The sequence below is a fragment of the Condylostylus longicornis genome, unplaced genomic scaffold (genome assembly GCF_029603195.1).
Source record: "Condylostylus longicornis isolate FDR11 unplaced genomic scaffold, ASM2960319v2 ptg000048l, whole genome shotgun sequence".
Taxonomy (NCBI): Eukaryota; Metazoa; Arthropoda; class Insecta; order Diptera; family Dolichopodidae; genus Condylostylus; species Condylostylus longicornis.
Genome location: NW_026578017.1, coordinates 13,414,810 through 13,429,541, shown reverse-complemented (window position 1 = coordinate 13,429,541; position 14,732 = coordinate 13,414,810). Strand labels below are relative to the sequence as shown.

General features: G+C 24.7%; 2 protein-coding genes across 5 annotated transcripts in view; one reads left to right on the top strand and one right to left on the bottom strand.

Annotated features, from left to right (window-relative positions):
- Positions 1 to 760: 760 nt before the first annotated feature.
- LOC129610954 (ribosome biogenesis protein BOP1 homolog) lies at positions 761 to 3,733 on the bottom strand. The gene is made up of 4 exons (XM_055523799.1): positions 3,529 to 3,733; positions 2,015 to 3,476; positions 1,164 to 1,950; positions 761 to 1,094 (listed from the first exon to the last, which is right to left on the bottom strand). Exons 1-4 carry the CDS (start codon positions 3,628 to 3,630, stop codon positions 941 to 943), a joined length of 2,505 nt encoding a protein of 834 aa, XP_055379774.1. The 5' UTR covers positions 3,631 to 3,733; the 3' UTR covers positions 761 to 940.
- Positions 3,734 to 7,168: 3,435 nt separating this feature from the next.
- Positions 7,169 to 14,732, top strand: part of LOC129610751 (putative uncharacterized protein DDB_G0282133) — a 49,712-nt gene continuing 42,148 nt past the window's right edge. For 2 of the 4 annotated variants that reach the window (XM_055523441.1, XM_055523436.1), the window contains exon 1: positions 8,301 to 8,835. In XM_055523441.1, coding sequence (XP_055379416.1) covers positions 8,813 to 8,835 — 23 coding nt within the window. In that variant the 5' untranslated portion in view covers positions 8,301 to 8,812. Of the gene's footprint in view, positions 7,822 to 8,300; positions 8,836 to 14,732 lie in introns of those variants that run through there. The other 2 variants (XM_055523439.1, XM_055523438.1) reach the window with 2 other exon arrangements.

Here is a 14,732-nt window from a genome sequence, read left to right as displayed (position 1 = left end):
AGCATAGTAATATACAATATTAGTTAGAGTGTATAATAATATTTCAGTTCTTTCACATTGCATTGAAACAGTAGAAAATAGGGTGAACCCTGTTACCGCCTAAAAAAGGGCGATAGTAAAATTGATAATACGGATTAACCTGAAATACGCGTCTTAAATTTAAGTTTTTAACCTGTTAAGAGATTATGTCGTGTATATGCGTCAATTTTAAAAGTCCATTTTGTAGTTGATGTCGTATATGTGCGTCATGCCGAAAAAGAAAATTGCATTTGCTATGAAATTTAAAGTTAAGCAAAAAACGAAAATTTCCCTGTTAATAAAATTTCGTGTATCTTGTTAATATGCGTCTTCGTTTGAAATTAATTCAGAACAGTAAATCGAGCTGTCTAAGAGAAACTAATCGCTTAACAGGTTAAATTTCAAATAAAAAGTGGTAATTAAAATTGACAGTGTATATTAGTGCACGTACCGATTTCGGGGTATTATTCCAATATGTAAGTAATACAATATGATACTTTCTTTTTTAAAAAAATTAAGATGTATGTAATGATCGTTGTATATAATTTTTAGAATTCTTTAAGGCACCACTTATTTAAGTTGATGAATAGTTCCATCATTACTATTTTAATACAGAATTATCTATCAACATTCTTTAGCCTATTTATTTCAAAACTTTGCATGATTAAATGCGAATGATTGAATTGATTTGTAAAAGAAAGGTCCATGCTTTTTTTATCGTCATTAAAAACTTCCTTACATATTCACTTTCATTATAAGTATTTAATTAACATAATTGAGAAAAGTTAAAATAATTTTATAAAATTTATTCGGTTTAATAAACTTTCACATTTTATTCATACCCCATTGGTATGAAAAAATAATTTGTCTAATAAAAAAAAAAAAATTAAAACGGAAATCTTTTTGTATATAATTTGCTTCCTTAAGTAAATAATCTTATTGTTGTATCAGCTCCAGAAGAAAATACCCAAGGTTGAGTTGGATGCCATACAACATCTAAAACTCCTAATTCTTCTCTGGCTTCATGACCTAGAAGTTTCTTTAATGGAACTATAAGAGGATTTTGTAACAAGTCACTAAAAAAAATTTCAAGAAAAAGATTCAATTAGTAAAATTTCCAATTACATATTAATATTTTAACATACTTGTAAACCATTCCGTGAGAAGCAATTACTGATAAATCATCACTTGCAGATGCAAATAAAGGATAACGTAAATGAAAACTAACATTTCGTACAGCATTTTTATGTAATCTTATTGTTTGATACGGTTTTGTTGATAAATCTAAGTCAAACCATAACATTTTTTTGTCGTACGTAGATACCAATAAATTATCACCTTTGGGATGTATTGCCATTCCGGATATCCATTTTGAATTAGATAATAATTTTTTTACTAATTCTTGTTTTACTAAATCATAAATTCGAATATTGTGTTGTGTTGCGACAAAAAAACACGGTTTAACTGGATGGAATAAAACATACTGAATAAGACCTTTGCTCTTCGAAAATGGAATTTGTGTACTTCTTTTTGACAATTGATGTATTAAAGCAGATCTGTTAGCCCCTTCTGGCATAACTGTAGCAAAATAATCACCTTTTCCGTGCCAAGTTACTTGTGTAATCGGTTTAAAATGTTTAATAATAATGCGAACACCTTTTTCCATATCGGTTTTGTCTGTACATGGTTCCCATTGTACTGCTGCGCTAATTCTATCATTTTCAATAACTTCCCTTTGTGGCGCTTCTGCCAATAATTTGTCTGTTTTTGTTATTAGAACTTTATCACCCACTTTAGGGTTTATTAATAAAAGGCGTTGTCCTGATGCAACAGCAACTAGGGATAATTTTGCGTTTGGGCACCACGCAACACATCTCACAACATCATCCGTTTCAATAGTACGAATACACCGACCTGTTGATATTTCCCAAACTAAAAAAAAACAAATAACAATATGGTGATATATGTGATGTGAGTTTTCTATAGTTTTGCTTACTTTTCACTGTCATATCATCACTTCCCGATATTAAGTATTCTCCTTTGGGTTCAATACTTATTGTTCTTACGAAATCAGAATGACCACGATAAACCATACTTTCAACTGTTGGGAAGGGTTGTAAATCTCTAGGACTAGGTAGTTTTGGAACTAGATACTCCGCATCTATATTTAGTTTAGTTCTTCGAGCGCGCGGACAAAGGTATAAATCAAGACAACGCAAAAATCTTTCCCTTATATATCTTGGATAAGCTGGAACTTCTCGCAAAGATTTATATTTTTGAGGTAAGAAATGTAATTTTCTTTTCTGCGGTTCATCTTCTAAACGTTCCCATTCCTTCATTTCTTTTTCATCAAAGAGATATTCAGGAGGTGGGTTATAAGATTCTGCATGACCTGGTAAGTCACGTTTCGGAGCGGTTACATGATCATGTATTCTACGCATTTCTTCGCGTCCTGTATCAGTTTCCCATAACATGTAGAATTTTGGAGCTCTCTTAGCTTGTTTTTCTTTTTCTAGTTCTTCTGTTGTTTTCATCCAACCCATTTTAAGAGCATGAACCATTCTAGATACTTTTTTTTTCTCGGACATTGATGGTAAAAATGATCTTTTATGATCAGGAACATTTTTGATTGGGACTTGTTCCACTTCTGATGTAAACCATTCTACCCAATCCGCATATTCATTATAATTCTTTTCTGGAATTTTTCCAGTATTTATGCGTTTAATTAGATCTATATCTTCCTCGGTTATAATTACTTCTTGTCCAGTTTGTGGGTCTTTAACTGTACGCCAGAAATTGGGATCCTCAATTTTTTTAAGGAATTCATCAATTTGATCTCCTTGAGGTGGCTTGATAATTTTCTTAGCATCCCAATCATAACCAATATGCTTGTATTCGTCATACCAATGCATTGGGATGTTTCCAACAGTATTTCTAATATCTTCTTCATCTGATGTTAAAATTTCATCTTCCTCTTTTGCTTTAGAATTTTTAGAACTTTTCATAACTTCCGATAAGGTATATTTTGATTTTTCTTTTTGTGTAGAGTTCAGTTTGTTGTTTTTAAGCGATAAATTGGATTTCATCTCTTTCACAGATTTTTTGTTTTCTTTGTTTTTAGCATTATCTTCATTTTTGTTTTTTTCACCTTCTTCACCTTTGCTTTCGTCCTCCACTTCGCTTTCGTCCTCTTCTTCGTTTTCGTCACTCTCTTGTGGTTCTTCGTTTTCAGCATCATCTTCACCAGAACTATCTTTTTCATCAGATTCTTCTTCTGAGTTATCAGATTCCACATCAGATATACTTCTGGATTCACCATTCAATTTCTGTTTATAATTTCCTTCGTCGTCACTCTCAAAACTCAATTCACTTTCATCGTCCGAATTGTAATTATTCTCAATTCCTTCATCATCTGTTGTATCTCCGTCATCATTTTCAACGGTTTTCATTAAATTATCCTAAAAAAAATTTGTCAAAAATTATTTTAAAATGCTAATTATAAAAAATTACATTTAAAGCATCTGTATCGCTCTCTTCATCTTCAATTTTTTCCAAGTTAGTTTTCTTAGGATTTTCTTTAAGTTTCCGTTTGCTACCGGGTTTTGTTTTCATTTTATTAAGATTATTGTTATTATTCAATATTAATGTAATTTAAAAGTAGAATTAAACTTCAGCTTCTTTTTAATAAAGAGCTACAGCAACTTGAAATAAACTAAAGTAGATGAAAACGTCAATTTAAAGAAACAAAAAGCACGTGTATAAACAGCTGATTATTTTTATGGCAATGAACACAATTTTGACGTTTCGCGTATAGCGTTAATCAAATAATTTCAGTAAGCGTTGTCTCGTTTTTCGTGTTATCTAATTTAATAATAATTTTACTTTAATTTTAAAAAGTCATAATTTTAAAATAAAATTGAGTGCTTTAATAAATATTTTTTTCGATCTTATATTTTTTTAAATTTGTATTAATAATATCGAGTTTATTTTGAAATTAAAGTACTTTTCAAGAAAAACTTTTAAACACATACAACGTATCAAAGGAAATCTGTGGAATAAATAGATTTAAAAGCAGAATACAATACATATACATATAATAATGGAACACATGGAATCAGCTATTTAATAAAGATTTTTCCAATTTATGATGGTATTTGACTAATTCAATATTATGACAACTGACCTACATACTTAATTGTTTGAAATCGTTTCTATTTTCTTTGATTGAGACGTGATTTTGGGTTTTAAAAATGACAGAAATAAAATTATTTGAATTTTTTATTATTAAGGTACAAATTTTATATTAGTTAATCTATAATACCTTTGATTATAACAATAATAATAGGTAGAATATTATTTATGTATTTTAAGATGTGTAAATTTTTTTTGAAACTTTTCTTTCATTTCCTTTGGAGATTTTTTGAGATTTTCAAAGAATTTAATGAAACACTTAAAATTTGAAAGCCCAAACTCTATATTGGATTTTAAAAATTCCCGGTTCGGTTATTTTAATAACTGAAGAAAGAATCCTGTGCTGTGTGACATGCGAGAGGGATTCGTTTTTTTTTTGTTTAAAAAATTAATTTTTTTGTGACGAAGAATATGTATAGAATACTTAATAATTGCACGAAAATATTTTAAGGAAATTCGTAAGAATAGTTTACCGATTTATACCGATATTTGTAAAGAAATTCCGTTTTTACATTCATAAGTACCTATTATTATCATTAAATCAGTAACATTGTAGACGTACCTATTCAAATTCAATTCGTGTGAACCTACCTTTATTTATAAATAGCTTATTATTTAAAAATTTTTTTTTTATGAGATCGAAAATTTTAGGCAAAATTTGAAATGCGAATGCATACACACATATATGGCATTATTTATGCATTGTGCATTGTACATACATACATACATATTGTATATTATTAAAATAATAAATTTTTTTATGGGTTTTAATAAAATTAATTATAATTTTTAGAATATAAAATATTATAGTCTTTTATAAATAGTTTTATTACACATTATGCATTTAAAAATTTTTATCTAATTTTAATACCTCTATAGTTCTCTATATAGTTCTTAGTCTCTATAGTTCTTAGTCTCTATATAATTATGCATATGAGTGAATGATTGTGATAAAATCTATAACATATAGGATTAAAAATTTCATATTAATTACAAAAGCATTTATGATTATACATTTTTCTTGTGTATAAAATAATTCGTATGCTACGAGTACGAGTATGTATGACTTGATGAGTACATTATGTATTTGGGATTGATAAGCTTTTCTTTTCAGTATAATTGAAAATTTCATTAAATATTATAAATATTGATGTACATAATTTATATATATGTATATATCTACGAATACTGTATATAATATATATATATATATTATGCAATGTCATATGTTTGTAACAATTACATAAGTATATATAATGTGTAAATAAAGCATCCAACGTTTTATCAACATTATACGCATTTGTGTTGGTTATTTTAATCCGGTATTAAATGAAAAACAAAAAAATTAGGTTATCCTTCAAATTATAAGTTATTTCTGGTTTGGTTTAAAGCCTTTTTATATGGCTTATCCCTACTGCATATATTTTTTGTTATTACAATGTAATCTGTTGTTTACAGTACTTACATATAATCTAATTTTCATTTTTAGGGTATCCTACGGCAAAAAAAGGAGTAACCACAAGTAATACTTGAATTATATAAGCATTAAGGAAATGCTTAATTCTTGGTTTTTCAAATTAACTAATATATTAATTATATTAATTTGCTTACTAAGTAAATACTACAATATTACAAAAAACCAAAAATGGAATAATCGGAGTAATTTTATGCAATATTATCAGAATAATAATTATTTGTTAAATAGATTTCAAAATCATATAATTGGTGATTTCATCAAGAACTCAATAATAAATTATGATAAAATTTTAATCAATTTTATAATTGTCTCGATTGATTACGAATTTTTTGTAGTCTTTCCATTATCATATTAATTTCCAAACATTTTAATTTATAAATTAAAATGTAAGAAACCAATTTTAGAAATTCTTTTCATTTCAATATAGTGTCGTATATGTAGATACATACATTCTAGGTACAGGTGTTTCAGTAAACAATTTTATTGTATAAACGTTAAATATAAAATATTATGGAATTTTCTTTTTTGAATAATATTATATTTTGTTATTTATATAAAGAGAAAGCATCAAAGCATCAAAATCCTTAACATTAAAGGGAACAAAATAAATAAAATGCTTCAGAAACATAATACACGATTGATAATTTGATTATGTGGCTATTTAAGTTTAAAACGGTAAAGGAATTTTGGTTTTATGCGCAAACTCATATTTTTCTATTTACAAAGTGTTAAACTTTTATAAAATTTGTAATATCCTTTAAAGTCCTTGGGTTGGTTTCTCTTTTTTATATTTTTGCAAAATATATTTTACAGAGTGATTAAAAACAAAGTACTTTTCTCTTAGTATTTGTATTTGATATTTTGTGTTTTAGTTCAAACTGAATACTTAAGTATTCGGAAATGCTAAGTGTAATAAATAGAAAATTATTGGCCTTCATTATTAATAGAGTATTATATACAAAGCGTCACCCTTGTAGATTCGATTGTTTCGAGATATTTTGCTGATAGACTTATAGAATGTATTTGGTATGACATAGTTTCGAATAGTCATAAAATAAATTGTGAATTTTTTATGTCTGACATCCATTGAGGAGATTTGGCAGCAAATGAATTTATGTACAAATTATTTACTGATTTATGTTAGAAAAATTATTAATTTTGTTTCTTTTTATATTATATGGAAGTAAAATATGGAGTTTCACAATTATATTTGAAACAAATAGATTTGAAAAATATTTCTTTTAATGAAAATTAGTAACATGAATTAGTGGAATCAGAACGAACATACTCAATTCCACTTCCATTTCATGCGTTTCCTAATTCAAAAAAGTGACTATATGAATCCGGAAACTATAACTATATTATCATTTTACGAAAAAAGCAGAAAACAAAAAAAAAGTATTTTTTAAATCTTCCAAAAAAAAAGTAGATAAAAAGAACAATGAGAGAAAAACCAAAGCCAAAGGATATTATTATCAATCTTGCAAAGTTATACAAAAATTAAATGCGAACAGTCTCGAAAAGGTCTTCCAATAGAGTTTATATATGCAAGTCTCAAGAGTATATTTTCTTATATTTTCGGGATTTTTTTCTTTTTGATTTAATTTATTTGTTCGTTTCTTTATATTTAATATTACCAACCACACATCAAAAAATAAGAAAGAATAATATTGTAAAAGAAATGAATTAAGGGAAGTGTTGAGTAGAAAATTAAAAGCGAAAAAAAAAATTTTATTTTTATATATAAAAGGAAAAAAAAATAATAATAAATGAAATGAAGAAAAAAAATTGTAATTAGTTTTATTTTCTGTTAGTTTGTTTGTTTGTGATGGGGGCCAGCTTTTTTTAAAAGCATCAAAATATAAATCCTTAAAAATTTATAACAAAAAGTGTGAGAAATTCAAGAATTTTATTTTTTTTTCTCTGATTTCATTGAAATTTTAATTTAATATAAAACAAAGTATTAAAATAATAAATTTAAATTTATAATATTAAATTTGTAAATCATAAAAATTAATTAAATTTAAAAGAATATTAAGAAAAACATCTTCAATAAGAGCATCTTCTTAAGTACTCATTTGGAAAAAGAATATTTTAATTAAATATTTTCTTGTGTATTCTATACGTGCATGTATGTAAGTATGTGTTCAAGTATATATAATGTGTGTAGGGAAATTTTATATAAGTATATACTTGTAAAATTTTAAATTATAGTGAAATTTAAATACCCCAATATAATCAATATTTTTTTTTTCTGTTTCAAAAACAAAAACTAAGCAAAAATAAAAAAAAAAATTTTGTATTTTTATTTTTCATTTTATTATTTTGTGATTTGTTATTTTCCTTCATTCTGTTTTGTGGTGAATTTTCCACATCCTTTTTTGTATCTACTTACAAATATTTTATTTATGTGTGTATTGTAACATTGTAAAGTTTTTTACTATAATTCTCATTAAAATTAAAATACCATTATGAAAACTTAATGAGTAGAAATTTTAAATTGTTTTAAATTCACATATGCACGTACATATTATTTTATTTGTATTTAAAAAATAATTTAAATTTAAATTGAAAAAAAAAAGGAAAATTTTCATTTTGGATTCTGAATTGCTTAGCTATTAAATATTCTTGGAATTTTAAATCACTTTTGAAAAATTTCTTCAAAAAATTTCAAAACAAAATTTTGTATGTAAAATAAACAAATTAATTTTTTTTAAATTTTGGAATGAGAAGACGAAGATAAAACAGAGAGAGACAGAGAAAAAAGAAGTTATGCAATTTTTGCAATCACTACAGAAATTTACAATTAACTAACAAAAAAAAAAAATTTTAGTGTATATAAAAAGTAGAAACATACACAATTAAAGAAAATATTTGAAATTTTATTATAATTTTGATTTTGTTTTTTTTATGTACACGAAAGCGAAATATACGCGAATACTATAAAATATTGTTACAGAAAATAGAGAGAAAAATAAAAAAATAGGGTACATACGTATATACTATATAACATAAAAGACTACTAGAGTAGTTTCTATTTGAATATTTGAAAGCGCTTGCAACGGTGGAGAGTTTGAGAAACAAGAGGAGTATGGAAAATTTTTTTATATTTACAAAATTTCTCGAATGCCGTCTACCACCAGACACAGGTGAGTGATTTTGTTTATTTTTAGTTTTTTTTTTTATTTTTTTTTTATGTTTATTCTGTTTGTTTTTTTCCTGATTTTTTTTTAATTTTATTCTTTTTTTTTTATTTTTTTGCTCTTTTGTAATTTCCTTCCTCTTATTCATTCTCTCATAATATAGTTGTAAGCATTGTATTTTCTATATTATATAAGTTATATAAACGCCTATACTTAATATTAAAAATTAAAATTTAATTGGTTTTTGGTATATAAAAGGATATACATATTATATATTTATAGTTGCGTATACACATTATATATAAATTATATACAAAATATTATGTGTAGGTATATAAGTGTATATATCCATATATATTTACATTTATATATATTTTGTACATAACTATAATAATTTTATTATTGTTATATGTAGGTGATTAAAGTTGATTTATTGAAATTCTTGAGACCGAACTGTGAAACATTAATATTATACTGATTTTGTTCACAAGGCTCTTGTATATTTAATTTTATTTTTCTGTTTTTTCTTTTTGTTTTTTGTAATTTGATAGGAAAAAATTTTGAGTGTGAGACATCATGGTGTGTATGAGTAAATGAAGTTTGTTTTTTAGGAAATTTATGTATGTATATGTATGAATATGTGTATTGTAAGTTATATAGTGTTCCATGTAGGGAGACCAAGGCTTATGGAACTAGCGTTGTATTACATTGAAATAAAATTTAAGTTTAAGATGAAGTAAAAATTAAAGTTTTGTCTTATTGAAAATAAAACAAAACTTATGTCGTCTAATTTAGTTAGGCAAGGACTAAAGGAACAAATATCTTTATACTGGCTTAAATCAAATATGGCTTACTTAATCTAAAATAAACGGCTGAATTCAATTAATTTTGATTTTGTTGTAATTTTTACTGCTCGTATTTGAGAATAGTTTAGATCTTTTGAATAATTTACAATTTGAATTGCATGCGTTTTAGATTATTGAAAGCCAGATTGAACTTTTTAAAGTACAAATTTTAATATTATTACAATAGGAAGCATAATTTCATAGCTATAATAAATGTTAATATATGTATATATGAGATTGTGAATTTTGATATTACAATTAAATATAAATTCAAAGATCTTTAAAATATAAGTTGGAAGTATTAAAATGTGATCAATTTCACAAAATTATCATTAGCATGCACAAAATGTAAATCGCTGAAAATAGATGAAAAAGAAAATAATCTTATTCGTTTTTAACATTAAAAATTCTATTATATAAGTAAACTATAACCGATCCTTCAAATCCTTTTTTATTGATTCAATTTATTTTAATTTCATCACGTTATTATTAAAAAAATATTATTTTATTTGTTATTACTTATTACGTACATACGAGTATATGCATATATATTGCAAAAATATAAGAAACTGAAAATTTTGATGACTTTTATATTAAATTGTCAAAATAAAATTCTTACTTTTATTATACAATATAAAATTTAGTAGTTTTGCACACACCCTAAATATACGAAATATGAGTTTTTTAATTGTTTTCTTACAATTTTTACAACTCTCACAATTTTTCACTTAATAACTTATAGTAATATGCATACCTATATATTAATGCATATATGTATATTATTTACACATTTTCACATTAATTTATTAAAATAGCTCACGTCTGTTAAGGGAGCGGTAATTGAATCTTTAAGATATACATTATATTAGATATTAATAATTTGCGTGTTTTTATAATATTTTCTAAATTAGGTCTAGGTACAGCATAAAATTTTTTTTTTCTTTTCTTAAAATGGCCATTTTATTTATCATAAATGTCATGTTTTAGAATACCTTAACAATATTTAATCTTCAAAAATTATTAGAGAAACTCATCGTTAGTTCAGATTTATTAGATGGTGTGTTTTTTGGTAACGAATATACCCTATACATATAAGTCTAGAACCATGTCTGTTCAAAAAGTAGTCTACGTTTTGTATATGGAATTTTCATTTGATTAAATAATTCCTGAATAATGTATAACAAGTATATATATATATAGGATTTCTCTTTTAAGGCGTATGATTTCTTTAATTTTATTTTTATTTAAGGGGAAGTTTTTTTTTAGTTTAGCTAGTAACGGTTAAGATAATTTAATGATTATGGTAATTTAAGGTAAAATTAGTCTATCATATCCTTTCCATCTACGTATTTTTTTATATATGTATGTATTATAAGATCACGTTATGTATATTGTGAAAATTATGTATACACGCCATAGCAATTGTGTATACAATTTATAATTTTATATATTCTTACAGCTATTTGCTTATTTGAAAGTCACGCTTTCCTTCAACAAACTTTTAAAATAAATGTTTCATATTATAACCCTAATTAATTACATTAACCATATTTTTTGTTTTTTATTTACATTTATTACAACTTTTTAATTGTCATGTTTCTTATTTTAATTAGCTAATTATTTATATGAGAATAAAATAAACATCCATAATAATATAAAAAAGTATGAAATAGTTTAAGGTGGTAAGACCATTCTGATATAAAAACGAGAAAGAGCGAAAATTTTAAAATGAAAGTTGGTTTTATGCTTGTTTTAATTTTTGGAATTTTTTATTTATTTGAGAAACTTTTATTTATTGTATATAATATATATGTATGTATATCTAGTGTAGAACAATATAATATTAATTATAATGTCAAGGGAATTAATTATTTTAGCTTACAAAAGTTTCAACATATTGTTAATTACAAATTTATTTTATTTATTCTAAATAAATTTGCCAATTTTCTTTATATGGGAGTTTTGTTATTGCACTTTCACATAATTATGAATCTTGCGATATGTTTTCAAAAACAATAAATTAATAATTTATGAAACTGAGACTACAAAATTTTTCATCCTCCGTCCCTTAGAACTTAGTTAATATGTACATACTTTAAAATTAAATACAGTATAGTATTTTAAATATTTTTAATTTTCGCGTTATCTTGGAGATATTTGGGGCACTATGAAATCCTTATTGAATTATGATTTTAAGTTTTTATAAATTTCACTTTATTGTTTTTGGGCTTTCCAACTTCATCAGTTTGTTGCATCAACTTCATGAGTTTATATTAAAACCAATTATGATACGGAATTTGCAGCAGTAAGATATTCTAAGAAGAATCTCCTTATAATTAATATACAACAATTATTTAAGGATGATGAAAAAAAGCATAGTTTTTCTAAATATGACAAAAAATATGGAAATTTAACGTGACTTAAAATAAATTGCATTTTATTTAAACGCAAAAAGAAACATTTTATAAAAGTTACTAACAAAGTTAAGAAAATCGATATTAACTGTTTCATTAATTTAATATTTTATAAGAATTTAGAAATGGGTTTAATGTCGCATCGATTTTGATGAATAAATTTTATATGTCATACACCATATTTATTATAATGGCACTTTACTGTTGACATACTTAAAAATTGAGTATAAAATACATGTGCCAATAAACGTTTATAGACTATAGCCCACATTACTCTTTTTCCAAGGACATCACTATTTTTAGTAATTTTATTTTTTTAATTATAATATTAATAATGTGGATGTAAAATTAATTCAGCTTTTATGCAAAAATTATGAATATAATAAAATAATTCCTTATATAATGCACAAGTTTTTAATATAAAAATTTGGGTTTTTAGAAATATTATGGAAAATTTTGGTTATTTTCTAACAGTATTTTGGATATTGGAATTGTTATTTTATATTTATCCTTATGTTATACATTTATTGCTAAAATTCATGTAATTTATAGCTATCTAACCGGATTTTTTTAAAATTAGCAATGTTTTTCCTATTAAGTATAATAATTATAACTTTTATAGAAATTTTATTTTAAAATGAGACCATATATGAAATATGTTGTTTTAAAAAGCATGATAAAATACCAATATTTTTCTAAAACAAAAATTTATTATATGTAATTATTTAGTTAGTCATTTGCAGCGTATAATAGGTACGATATATAATCAAAAGCTATAATTTTATAGGGCAAATTCTTTTTATTGGATTTTATTTTAATGAGATGGAAAATTAAAATAAAATATAATTTTATTTTATGTTTTTTTTTTCCTTTATTGAAGTGGCACAAAATCTAGTTCAAAATCATAAATTGAAAATTTTATACTAAGTATATAGAATTGTGTTTGCTCTTTTGATTTATACGTATTTTAGAAAATTTAGAACTTTAAGATTTCAATTAATGTAGGTACCCTATATATATTTTTATGTGCCTTTTATAACTTTCAAAGTAAAAAATTAATGTTACTTTTTTATAAAACTTTGTAGTTATAAGAATTTATTCTATTTTATAGAAAAATAATTCGAACACTATACGAGTATATATATATATATTAATTATAATAAAGCGAAAAACAGGATACGCATAAGACAGCAAAGGAAAACCCTGTGATGTGTGAGAACAAATAGAATATGTTAACTGAAAAATTATTTTACTAAGAAATAGATTAAAAGAGAAGCAATATTTTTTAGCAAAATAACATTTTAAGTTATCTCAATTGATGAACTTTTTATATAGGTATTGTTGTTAGTTTATCAAGAAATCAAAGCACTTGGTTATTCTACTACATAATTTGATGAATGTTAGAATCAAATCAAATTGTGAGCTCGCTGCAATCGCGTAGAGTAGTGGTGTATGTACCATTTCTTCATCATCTTATACCGGGGGCCACCAAAGTTTTTGATAGGTGAACTATGCTCTCACTTTGAAATCTTTTGTTTCACACTAAATATAATTGGAACAAGAATGTTATATGTATTATGAAACATAGCTGTTCGTAATGAAAAATTATTCTTTTAATTCATAAGGACTTCCAAGCACAATGCAAGAAAGTGGAAATTGCAATTAAGGTAAAACAAGGACCATGACTCCCGATTTCAGTTTGCTTATAGTTTTCTGCTTAAAAATGTGTTTACATTTTTCTCTCTCTTCTATTTAACAACTGCAAGCACAGATTAAGGGCAAAGTTTTAATTTGTAATTGAACCTCACGAGTAGCCCAATATTGATATTATACTTATTTTTTTCCAAGAACAATAAAATATTACATATTTTATAGCATATTCTCATTGTAAAATTTTAACACGAGATTTTACTTTGCTAACATTTACGAGTAATGTCGCAAAAATAATGGTGTACATAGAATTTGAAACAGTTATTGCAATATATTGCAATTAGTACATATTGCTTCTTATTTCTGTTTTAAAACGTAAAAGTTGTTGGATCATTAAATTTTTGATACTTGAATTTTAACTGAAATAATGAAAGACTCGCAATTTATCTTTTATAAGATCTCAATCCCACAAATTGTCTTTGTACGGTGAATTCTAACTATTTATTTGAAAATATTGGAATTTATCATCATTTGAATTTCTTACTTTCATTTTTCTATACCACACTACATATTCATATCTTCTGATTTCCCTTACAAACTATCAAAGCGCGGACAAACTTTTCTATACAATTTTTCTTTTTTTTGTGAATAAACATTTCTCAATTAAATATATTTCAACTGTATGTATATTTCATAGATATTTTCAAATTTTTTGATAGAGAAAAATTTCTGTGTAATTTGAGCAGCAGAGGTAATTATAGTGATACATATTTAATTTTGAATGTTTTAGACTAACATACTAGATCTCACATTTAGATGCCAGAAATTTTAATCTTAAAACAGATTGCTTTGTAATCAAGAGGTACGCCATTTAATTTTTTAGGAAAATAATGAGGACCTCATGTTAAAAAACTGGTACGCAATTACTGATTGCATAAAATTTTGTCCATGATCTGCATTATTATGTTCTATAATTTGTTATAATATATATACA

Excerpts from the sequence above, each read along its gene's own strand:
- LOC129610954 (XM_055523799.1), bottom strand. The coding sequence starts at position 3,630 with ATGAAAACAAAACCCGGTAGCAAACGGAAACTTAAAGAAAATCCTAAG. Across the intron at positions 3,477-3,528 it reads GCGATACAGATGCTTTAAAT|GATAATTTAATGAAAACCGT; the intron begins GTAATTTTTTAT and ends AATTTTTTTTAG. Across the intron at positions 1,951-2,014 it reads TGATGATATGACAGTGAAAA|TTTGGGAAATATCAACAGGT; the intron begins GTAAGCAAAACT and ends GTTTTTTTTTAG.